The sequence below is a fragment of the Arachis ipaensis genome, chromosome B5, assembly GCF_059453495.1.
Source record: "Arachis ipaensis isolate K30076 ecotype BB chromosome B5, ASM5945349v1, whole genome shotgun sequence".
Lineage (NCBI taxonomy): Eukaryota > Viridiplantae > Streptophyta > Magnoliopsida > Fabales > Fabaceae > Arachis > Arachis ipaensis.
This window is the reverse complement of record NC_142440.1, coordinates 17,519,268-17,531,168: the sequence shown is the minus strand read 5'-3', so window position 1 is coordinate 17,531,168 and position 11,901 is coordinate 17,519,268. Positions and strand designations below refer to the sequence as shown.

Sequence of the window (11,901 nt, the reverse complement as noted above, 5' to 3'; positions counted from 1 at the left end):
GCCAGCTGGGCGCGCTTCATGATTTTTCAATAATAACTCATTGTTGCGTTCGGCAACAAGAAAGCAAGAAATTAACTCAGAATATTTCTTAAACCCTTTCTCTCGATACTGCTGCTGCAGGAGCACATTCGAGGCATGGAAGGTTGAGAAAGTTTTCTCCAACATATCATGATCAGTTATTTTTTTCCCACACAATTTCATTCGTGAGGTGATTCGAAACATTGCAGAATTATATTCATTTATAGATTTAAAATCTTGTAAACGCAAATGCGTCCATTCATATCGGGCCTGAGGAAGTATCACCGTTTTCTGATGATTATACATTTCTTCAAGGTCTTTCCAAAGATCTGCAGGATCTTTTAATGTAAGATATTCATTTTTCAATCCTTCGTTAAGATGACGACGGAAAAATCATAGCTTTGGCTTTATCCTTCTGGGATGCATTATTTTCAGCCTTAATGGTATCTCCAAGATCCATTGAATCAAGATGGATTTTAGCATCTAGTATCCATGATAAATAATTGTTTCCAGATATATCAAGAGCATTGAATTCAAGATGAGAGAGCTTCGACATAATGAAAATTTGTTACCTGAGTCTTCCTAAAAATTTGATCAGAGTCTCGTGCTGATAACGTGTTGTGAAATAAAAGATATATATAATAGAGATGTATAAATAGAAGACTCTAGTATTAAAATAATTAGCTCAATAATAATTTATATATATATATATAATAATATTATATGTTGTAATGTGTATATATATACAAAGATAGAAAGAAGTATTAAAAATAAAGAGAGAGAGAATTGCATATGTTTATTATTACTATCTCAATATAATAAAGATGATTAATATTGCTATTAATATTATATGTAAATAGTAATAGAAAAGAGAATTCAGAATACTAATAAAATAAAAGAAGAGAAAGAATTGTAGTAGAAATATAAAGAGAAGAGTATTTGATTGCAACATAAAGAGAGAAGTGATTTTATTATTACTTGCTTGTGTACGTATAATCACAAACCCATGCCCTATTTATACTTGTCCAACATTCTCCTTTTCAAACTTCATTAATATGAAGTCTACCATAGGAAAACAAAGCACCGCATATATTTAATATTGCACAGCCCAACATTAAGTTAATGGACATTCATACTTATCGTAACACTTTTGATTTAAATATTGACTATTCGGTTCTTTTATGTTTTATCCCTTTATCCTTCTTCACGTATCCAAGTCCCAACCAAACTCCTCTTATCTTTTTTCCCCCTTTCAAAAGTCAATAAAAGTTAAAAACTAATAAAAAAGAATAGAATGTTAAACCACTTGCATTAATGAAATATAAAGTCACAATACAATTCATGGGAAATTTTAAGGACAATTCGAAGCCCAAAAGAACAAGTAAGAGATGTCTGAAAGAGTCAAGAACAAACTTGAAGAAGTACTATACTCGAACATATACATATACATATTATATACACATCCATACACATCTGACATCTACTTGGACCAAGCAACTGAATCAATTTCCGCTTGTGCACTTCGGTATAACTCAAGCCTCTTTCTGAGGGCACTTCTTCTTTCCATGACTGCAGGATCCTCATTCAGCAATGAAGACAGACGCTTAGGCTACATTAAAAAGAAAGTATTCATTTATGCAGCCTTTTTCATCAATGACTCAATGCTTAAATTTTTGAAACATACAAAACAAAATGAAAACCAAGCAAAATATAAAATATAACAATGGAAAAGAGATTTGTTCTCGCCTCAATCTTGCCTAGCTCGGTGAAGAAGTGATCAAGTAGGCTTCGTTTGGCTTCTCGCACTTGACAATGGACAATTGACTTGGGAATCAAATGCCGTAGAGTCGCACAAACCATGCCAACGTAGGACAAAACATTGCTCCCTGTTTATATACGGTGAGTTTCAGCAGTTAACTTCATTTTCAACAAACTGAAGATGGACATGTCATATTCACCAAGCAAAAACGAATTTTTTTGAGTCCAAGTCTAGAACTTACCGATTCGCCTCAGGTATGAATCATTATATCTATCAAAGATTGAGTGTGTAGGATTGCCACCCTTATCAATATCTTGAGGAAGCTTTCGAAAGAAATCAACAGTCAAATAGCCACACTCCATATCAACGAGCTGTAGTGTTGCTTTCTTGCTTTCATCCCTCATTTTTTCTAGGGAATCAATAGCTGCATTCCCCACCTCAGCGCGGAGACTAGGATATTGCTTCAAGTCCTGTGCCGAACCAACATATAAAGTCAGCTGAGAGATTTGAGTGGGAACCCCAGATGATTCAATGAATGGACAAAAGAAAGAGATACAGCTCTTAGTTTGGGAAGATTAATCAGCAAAAAAAAACAGCATCATAATTACTTGACCAAAAGAACTCCCTCAAAACTCCAAAAGTTTTTTAAACTGTTAAGTACCTATGCCAGAAATTACACCTTAAAAGCTAGCTATTAGGGTTTTTTTTTCTTTGGCCGGGGGGGAATCAATTTTGGGCACCCGATAATACTGAAGTCCCTAACAATAACCTCAATATCGAAGACAAGTATTTTAGTAATTATTGCAAGAAGAACCTTGTTGATAAATTAAACCTGGCAATATCATAGAACCAGCATGAAGTGCCAAACCTATTAAGCATAAATAAACAAAAGCAGCAAGAAATAAAGTAGAAGCATAAAAATTTTGCATTATCAAGAACATACCAGAGTCTCACTAATAGATTTGTGAACAAGGTCTTTTAAAAGGGAATGAACCTGGAAGCACACATTTAAATGGCAAATCAATAAATATGAAACAAGAGAAACAGAACATATGAAGACTTGCACATATAAACCAACCATCTTATCCGATCTCATACTTTCACCCATAAATGAAATCCCATTGCTACCAATACTTTTAATTGCTGACAATAATTATTTTTGCAGGAATGAATGAATGATTTCTTAGCAATGATAGAGAAACTAGTAATTCCAATATAAAAGTTTGAAAAATAATCTCACTGTAGTTCAAAACTGAAAGAGATACACATAACTGCAAATAATAAATGATAAAACAGGATTTATGTCACTTCCTCTGCATCAAACTGCAAAAGGACGAGAGTAATTGTGACCGGGGATGATGAGCATGCCACAATAATTTATATTATCACCATTCTCCATTTTATTCATACCGCGTCTACAGCTGCCTCAGCTGGTCCCTTGATAGTAATTAAAGAAGATTCAATGAGGCGACGGTATCCTTGTTCGGGAGCTATTAGATGAGGTTGATATCCATCAGCTTCCGTAATGAGTTTCTTTATATTTTCCATTGATAGCTGCTTATCAAACTGCAACCTTTTTAAAGCAGCAGGGAGCTGATTGTCAAAGACATTGTAAATTCTATCCCCTCCAGGCCGCCTATAACAGATTGACAAAATATTGAAGTTAGAGAAATGAACAGAACAAGGATAATAGCACAATGGAAGGAACAGAGCAGTGAAATATTAGAACAAACACAAAAATATAACACATACACGCCATCAAGATGCTCTTTAAATATTTGATCAAATGAGCGGCATATTTCCATGATTGCATACAACTTTCCCTGCATGCAATGTGCAATCAATTATTAGAGATTCTTCAAAATGGAGAGCTGAGGTTATACCATTTTCACATCACCGTAGATATCATAAATCAGCACATCAGAATCAATGGATGAACAGATGGAATGGAGATTTCACTCATTAACCACATAAAAAAAGTTAATCAAGAGAGTAAAAATATGTTTCTTCTTCAGAACTAGACATGTATAAATAACCAAAGATTATGTGTGAGCTAGGAGGAGCAAAATTACCCCGTCATCAGCTGCAATAGGCTTTCCCAAACGGCTCAATTCAGCTTCAAGTTCAGCAATGGTTTTACTAATAAGAGATTGAATGCCTGGAATTTTGGACTTGATCACTGCTTCCAAATGCTGAGATTTATCAAAGCAATGAGATTTGATCATTAGAAATCAATGAAACAGAAATTACTCAAAAATATAAGGTGCCAATTGATGTTCAGTAAGGTACCTTTGAAAGCACTTTTGCAAGATACTCAGAACCCATTCTGTGAGCAAGATGTTTGTATTCAGGGGTACTAGAAAAGTATTCACGTTCTCTACGCCTAGCAGCAATCATGTCAACATTCTTGTTAATATCTGCTTGTGATCTGTTGACAACACCAATCCAGGGATACTTCAACCTAAAAGCTCTGCCCTCCAGCATCTGAGGATAGGGAAACCGTCAAAAAAGTAAGGAATATCATCATATTCTTTTAGAAGATAAATGCACACAACTATTGCTGAGTGTGAGAAGTGCCATCCACCAGAAGGTTCCAATTCCATTTGAGCTATCAAGAATTACTGCTTTTGCACCTCAGACTCGGATAACCAATAGCTGAGTTTGGACAAAAGGAAATAAGTAGAAGGGAGGTCTTCAACTTCAAGATTTCAGTAATAACATGGTAGCACGAAACAATTTTGTGTAAATTTGTGAGTAGCTTTGATTTTTTTAATACTTTATAAAGAATTACATCATATCATTCCATGTTGCCCAATTAGAACAAAAAGTTGACCGACATACCTCAACAGCATCAGTACCCTTATCCATCAGATCAATCTTGGTCAACACACCAAATGTCCTTTCTCCTGAAAGGTTGGGGAAAATTTGAATTAGAACACAAAGAGTTTGTTTACTTCAAACTGTTCGAATCAAACATATAGTTCGAACGTTAGAATCTGGGTGAAATTGAAGAGAAAATACATTAAATGGAGGGAAAAAGAGGAGTAATTGAAGCCTAAAGAAAAGAAAATAAAATAATAAATTACCAGTGGGATCCACTTCACGGGAAATTTTGATTGCATCGGATGTTGCAAGATCTTGATTGGCTGGTGAAATAGCCAAAATTATACAGTTTGGCTGCAAAATAAAGTCAAATTCATTATATCGGACTGTTACCAGTTGTAGAAACTAGTAATCAATTAAAGCATGAAACTAGTTACTTCAGAATTCAGAATTCATATATATTTTTACAGGCATTTTCCTTGTCAATCAAATCGAATAGAAAGCCAACCTTCTCGATGTAAGAGCGAACCATATTCTCAATGTCTTGCACAATACTATCTGGTTGACCCTCTGTGTTTTCCAAAATCATCAGTTAGCATCTTGTTACCCACAGTTTCCATAACAATAAAAATCCCACAAGGACAATAAACTCATTACAATTCTGTTTTCTTACCTACAGCTACCTTTGTAAGGCCAGGAAGATCGATGAGTGTCAAGTTAACAACTGCAAAAGATTCAACAGCCCGACATGAATTTCAAATTCTAGCTTCTTGATGCACTACATAGGATAGTCTAAAGGAATCACGAACTAACTGAATAGGAAAATGAAACTAGAGACATACCATAGGGAGAATATATACTAAGATGAATTGGTACGCTTGAAATCTGTTTAGTTTTTCCAGTCTCCCTATCAGTTTCATCTTGAATCTCCTTCCTCACAGCAGCTACACGCATTTAAGATGATGAATTTCAATTCATCATAAAATAGACGCATGCAGAAACAGGTAAAACAAAATTGGAAGCAACAAGATATAAAGAATGAAGAAAAGTGATAGAAATTGAGGAAAATACCGAAATCAGTGAACCTCTTCCTGGGAAGATGAAGAAACTCAGCGTACTCTTTGCTTCCCTCTTCACCTTTGTGCAGCTGCAACACAAGCGGTCGCCGAGTAACGATCCCTGCAAAGCCGAAAATCACCTTGCAGCACTTCAGTTCCATAACATGACAGTTGCAACTAACTAACTAACTAACTAATGTAACTAGTAAGCAGCAAAAATTACCGGATCCTCTGGGTAAGAAATCCTTGCCAACAATGCTCTCTAAGACAGAGGACTTCCCGGAGCTCTGGCCACCGACGACCGCGATGGCGGGAAGAGAGTCCCAGAGAGTAGGGAGGGCAGTAGCTTCGCCGTAGTCACCTAAAGCGGTGCATGCTCTCTGTATTTTGTTCACCAAAGATATTAGGTTCTCCATTTACTTCAATTCTCAATTCTGTGGGTTATCAACTATACTGCGTGGTTTCAGTTCAGCTTCCAGAGAGGATGATGGATGCGTGCGTGTTATTGTAATAAAACAACGGTATATACTTAAGTCTCCAAGTCTTCAACTCGCGATATTTTCGTCTCACGAGTAATTTTGTGGACCGTTGGGGAGACTTTCACCTATCTTCAAAATTAGTGTTTTTCAGTTTTCACCCTTCATCTTTCTTAATCATTATGTAAGAAATGAGAAATCCAATCAAAATTTCCAAGAGATAACGCTGTTACTTTTAACCTTTTTAACAATACAATTGGACAATTGGCACCATGTATATATAAGTGACAAATGGCAGTTTGGATTGCGATGGATTTACGTTGCCCACTAAAATGCCATTTGCCATTTCACATAGTCGTTATAGAGATTTTTGTTTCTTTCTTCCCCCAAACTGAACTTCCAATTTTCGAATTCGAATGTTATCATGCGATGATTGTGAATTTGAATTGCCCACTTTTTAGGTGTGGGTGGTGTGGGGCTTGTATTTACTCCCACCTTGCTCACGCACCACTGTTTTCGTGTGTGTGGAAATTGAGATTCTCCGTCTCAATACCATATTTTCATCATATTTAACTATTTAATAATAAAAGTTGGTTTGCTAATAATTATAAACTAGAAGTCTAGAACTATAATAATTATTTAAAACGCTGCTCTATTTTTAAGTACAATTTTTTCAGCAATAATTCCCGTGGCTCGAACCTCGAAGCTATGGAGCTTTAGCACAGCAGGAATATTGACAGAATATACACAAACACGAGAGAACTAATGCAAAATTTGATATATTATTATTACCGCCAGTCTGACTAATTAGGTGAAATAACCTGTTAGTCATACTCTAAATGAAATATGTATTACTTTACAAAACAGGGCGCTGTCATGTTCAACATGAACATCAGACAGCCCAAGTACTATAATAACAATAACCTGTGATGTTGGGGAACCTATGGAACTTTAAAATTACAGCACTATAAAACCACTACTTATTTACCATTTAACTATGAATCAAAACAACAGAACCACTATACCACTTAAAAAATACTATGGAGAGAGTGAAAAATTACAAACTATGGAGAACTAAATTACAAGACCTATAGTGTGGTCGTGTTCACAAAAGAACATATTTGTCTAACGGCTATCAAAGCTAATCAGTAGTGTCTTTAGAATCTTCAGATCCATAGCCATAAGGGTTTTTGCTAGCCCAATTCCATTGGTCACGGCACATCTCCTCAACGCCGTATTTTGCCCTGCCAACAAGATAGATAAATTTGTAAGCCAAAAGCTTACACTAAACAGATCTGTCTATGTTCCCTAATTCTCCATAATAGTTGCAGACTTGAAGAAACAGATCTCGTATGTGAGAACGTTTCAGCACCCAAAAAGGAATGAAGAAAATTATTTGATGTAATTTCACATAGTATAGCCACATTAGCCAGGATACTCAGGAGGAGAATGCCTATCAAGCACAGCATATTAATGTTCACTCTAGGAAAAATTATTCCTCCAAATTTTGTCTCACCATTTTTTGAAACATCATCATATATCATATACAGATTGACTACAAATAGACATAATGGCAAAAGAAGAAAGAAAAATCGGCAAATAGGATAACATGTTTCACTAAGCTATTCGCAAGAAAGCAAACGAGCACTTACTTCCACTTAAGTTCTCTTTCTGCTTTCTCTGTTGATGCATAAACAATTTCAGCATCCCCAGCTCTTCGGCCAGCCATCACAAGTGGAATTTTCTGAAACAAATATATAATCATAGTTGAGTACCAATGTTACATCTGTATAACTACACTGAATTTACATGAATATCTCTCTGAAAAGTTCTAAACTCCCCATGAGAAAAAAGACTCAGGATTGCTATGCAAATAACACCAAGGTTGACAGCAAGAAGTATATAGCAAACAGATACCAGATCACCAGACCATAAATAGCAGTAAGTCTATTACCTTTCCAGAGGCTTTTTCAAAAGCTTTAACCATCTCCAGCACTGATGTCCCCTTTCCAGTGCCCAAGTTATAAACCTCACAGCCTGTATGCACACACCATAAATATCAATGCCCTATAATTTTAACACATTGCGACTTCCTTGAGAGTCCATCAAAACTTGAGCAAACTAGATGATATTTCAAATAATACCTATATTAGGTTCATCCAGTTTAAGCAATGCGGCAATGTGCCCGTCTGCTAAATCGACAACATGAATGTAATCACGAACCTGAGAAATACACAAGAGCCAACTTCGGTGACTAAATAAAAAAATAGATCTTCAAAACTGGAAATAATTTGCGCACCCAACAGAGATGGAGAGAACTTAACAACCAATGAGAACATACCCCAGTGCCGTCAACGGTATTATAATCAGTTCCAAAGACTGTTAGTGCAGGCCGCCTGCCAACTGCTACTTGCTGAACAAATGGCATCAGATTGTTTGGAATTCCACGAGGATCCTCCCCAATATGACCACTAGGATGTGCGCCCACTGGGTTGAAGTATCTCAACAATATTATTTTCCAGTCTTGCTCAGAATGGTAAACATCACGACAAATTTCTTCAATGGTAAGCTGAAAGACAGCAACTTAATCGTTTAAGACAGATAAGAAACGGATCACCCATATGAATATGACATTCATTTTACATGAGAACCAGCACTATGGCAACTACGTAGGGATCCATATCAAAACACCTTAGTTCGTCCATATGGATTCATTGCTGACAGAGGGAACTCTTCCGTACATGGAACCTCCTTTGGCCAACCATATACGGTGGCTGAAGATGAGAACACAAGCTGGAATCATTCAAATAAATAACAAATCAGTTAAATAAGCATAATTACAACTATGTATCATCATTTTAGAGGAGGGAAAAACTAGCAGCACAGAAGAAAAAAGCAACAGAAAAGTCACACGAGTGTTTGACAATGTTCTCAAAAATATTCCTCCACAGATGTAGTTTAAGTACTTAACTGAAATTTGAATATTATACAAGCAATATTCAGGAAATTCAATAGGCCATACAAATTATACTCCAAGCAGTAAGAAGGAACTAGAAACATAATGCATTACAGTATCTGACACTGTTGATAATATTCATTCCATGCAGATGAAGACTGTCAAGCAGGACCAAAAACAACGATGAATTTACCTTCTTGCATCCATGAGCAGCCATCACTTCCAACAGAGTGATTGTCCCAATCAAGTTGTTGTTATAATACAGTAACGGTTTCTGCACACTTTCACCTACTGCTTTCAGTCCAGCAAAATGTATCACAGCATCAAACCTACATAAAATGATAAAAAGATAAGAACGGTTATTTCAAAGATCAAGCACAACTATAACCGAACATTAAGCACCAACAAGGAGGGGCATATAAATTATAATTGTTATCACTGAAACTTGTGCCATAATCCTTACTTTGTGGAAGCAAATATTTGCTCAAGTGCAGCTCTGTCTCTGAGGTCAGTCTGCAGTGATTAAAACATAATGAAAACAAGTCAATCCCTATCAATAAAGTGATTTCAAATATGCTCAATAAGACACATAATCTCATGATTAAAAAGTGCTTAGCATGTATGTTTTAAGTTGTTTACCTAGTAATGACACATGCAAAGTAGAATCAAGCTACAGCCCTGATAACCAAACTTCATAAATAAGGAAACCACTAGTTTTTTAACGCCCAAAGAAAGTCTCGAGTTCCCAAGAAATCGTCACGATTGAGTTGAATTTTGGATTTAAAAAAGGCAAGACAGGTTACATCAACAAATGAATTATGAATTGTGAATTATGTACATAAAGATGTAACTTGTGGATCAAATTTGACACCATACATAGAAAGTACTACTAGAACAAGATTGGATCTAAAGAACATAATATACCAGCCGATTCGCCATCAAATCAAATAAATAGTACATCATGAACTTGTAAGTTGAGTTTGAAAATTGAAACCGAGAGCACCTAATCCGTTACTCTAAAAAACACAGCTAAACTTTACCCTGTCGGCGTCTTGTTTAGACGCAACAATGTCACAGAGAGAAAAAAAGAGTAAAAACAAAAACACAAAACTTTTGCTGTTTTCGGACCCACCGCAATCATAAAAACACAGCTCAAATCGAATCCAATGACAGAAATTAACAAAAATAAAATACTAAAACAGCAAGCACAAATCGGTAAAAGCTATATAAGGATTCTTCAAGAGAAAAATAAGCATATCTAAATTAAGTAGGACCGACCTGGTGAAAGATGAGGTTGCCAGCGAATTCACCGGCGAGCTCCTTGACTCTGTGGATGGCAACTTCGGAAGAATTATCCAAGTTATCAACAACGACGGTCCTGAAGCCGCCGAGAAGGAGCTGAAGGACGGTGTGGCTGCCGATGTAACCGGCACCGCCGGTAACGAGGACAGTTTTAGGAGCCATATTAGAGGTAGTTAAAGAGGAGTTGAGAGACGAAGAAGAGTGGGAAGAAAATGACTGAGTATTATTAGAAGGAAGGTTGTTATGAGAAGAACGAAAGGGATTTAAATAAGGGGAGGAAGGTGGAGTAGAAGAAGGGAAGTTGATGCTGACGCGAGAAGCCATGTTGTTTTTGGAAGTAAGTAAGGAAGCGAGAATTCTGTGACGCGAAAGAGATGGTTATAGTGGGAGAGGTTATGTAAAATTAATTTGGGAATGGGAATGCAAATTTTGATGCGAATATATTTATGGAGGGGGAAGAAGGAAGGGAGGGGGGGAAACAGATCAGCCACGTGGCTTTCCAGTATGTACGATTCCCGTGTCTTCGCTCTTTCCTTTCTGCGGCCACCTTTCTATTGCTGTCAATCTGTCCTTCATTCATTCATTCCCCTCTCTTCTTATTAGTAGTAGTTTTCTTTTCTTTTCTTTTCCTTTTCCTTTTGGTTTCTTTGGGAAACAGTTTTCATTGACTGATTGAGTCGTTAAAAAATTATAATTTGGTAGGACGGTTCCACACTTATGGTAGGCCTGTTTTGCTGGACTGGTCTATGGTGTTTTTTACTTTTCTTCTCCTTCATTGTTTATATTTTATTTTATTTTGTTTTTACTGTAAAACTTAGTTCCGGACTGTGTGTTTTTTACTCGCTGAAATTATAAGATGAGGAGTGTTAAGCGGCGTGTTTTGTAACCATCAATTGGTCATCAATAATATTTTTAATGGTATGGGATTATATTTAATGGTGAAAGATCATTTACTTTTTTTTTGATGATTAAATACTGGCCACAAAAGACAAAAATTGCTGGCTCCTAGACTTTCTCATATAAGATTATATATTGTAGATGCTTCGTATAAAAAGATGGTTCTTATATATGAGTTATCAGGATTTCTTAGATATAAATAAATTAATTATAATTTTAAGTGAAAGTAATTACAATCATCTATTTATGTCTTTTAAGTTTTAACACATTCATTATGTAAAATATAAGAGTATAAAAATAATTAATTTTTCTGTATTTTCAGAAATAAATAAAAAGATAAGCAATGGAAAAAATAAATAAAATATTATTTTAGTCTTTAATATTTGAACTAAATTTTAATTTTATCCATAATATTTAAAATATCATATTTTTGTCTCAAATATATTGATTTCATCTTTTTCTTAGTTTTTTTTGTCAAAATTAAATTTTTTTCAAAAATATTATTTTTTTTATTTTTTTTATTATTCTATTATTTTCACTCTCAAATCACTATAATCATCATCATAATTATTATAATTACGATTTTTATTGCTATTTATAAAAAAAAATCTA

The 11,901-nt window shown here is 35.3% G+C and overlaps 2 protein-coding genes across 3 annotated transcripts; both read right to left on the bottom strand.

Moving 5' to 3' along the window:
- Nucleotides 1–1,310: 1,310 nt before the first annotated feature.
- LOC107643127 (dynamin-related protein 5A) lies at nt 1,311–6,379 on the bottom strand. 2 transcript variants are annotated; one of them, XM_016346697.3, is made up of 15 exons: nt 5,882–6,379; nt 5,672–5,779; nt 5,443–5,544; nt 5,274–5,324; nt 5,109–5,170; nt 4,864–4,954; nt 4,619–4,683; nt 4,067–4,261; nt 3,850–3,969; nt 3,530–3,600; nt 3,188–3,413; nt 2,721–2,771; nt 2,019–2,247; nt 1,765–1,904; nt 1,311–1,627 (listed from the first exon to the last, which is right to left on the bottom strand). In XM_016346697.3, exons 1-15 carry the CDS (start codon nt 6,072–6,074, stop codon nt 1,499–1,501), a joined length of 1,833 nt encoding a protein of 610 aa, XP_016202183.1. In that variant the 5' UTR covers nt 6,075–6,379; the 3' UTR covers nt 1,311–1,498. The 2 variants fall into 2 exon arrangements, 1 of the variants encoding a protein (XP_016202183.1); XR_015883193.1 differs by lacking the exon at nt 2,721–2,771 and having other exon boundaries at nt 2,019–2,274; nt 3,167–3,413.
- Nucleotides 6,380–6,897: 518 nt separating this feature from the next.
- On the bottom strand, nt 6,898–11,080 carry LOC107643126 (UDP-glucose 4-epimerase GEPI48). The gene is made up of 9 exons (XM_016346696.3): nt 10,369–11,080; nt 9,554–9,603; nt 9,284–9,419; nt 8,826–8,927; nt 8,476–8,703; nt 8,279–8,357; nt 8,089–8,171; nt 7,787–7,878; nt 6,898–7,378 (listed from the first exon to the last, which is right to left on the bottom strand). Exons 1-9 carry the CDS (start codon nt 10,714–10,716, stop codon nt 7,276–7,278), a joined length of 1,221 nt encoding a protein of 406 aa, XP_016202182.1. The 5' UTR covers nt 10,717–11,080; the 3' UTR covers nt 6,898–7,275.
- Nucleotides 11,081–11,901: the final 821 nt, after the last annotated feature.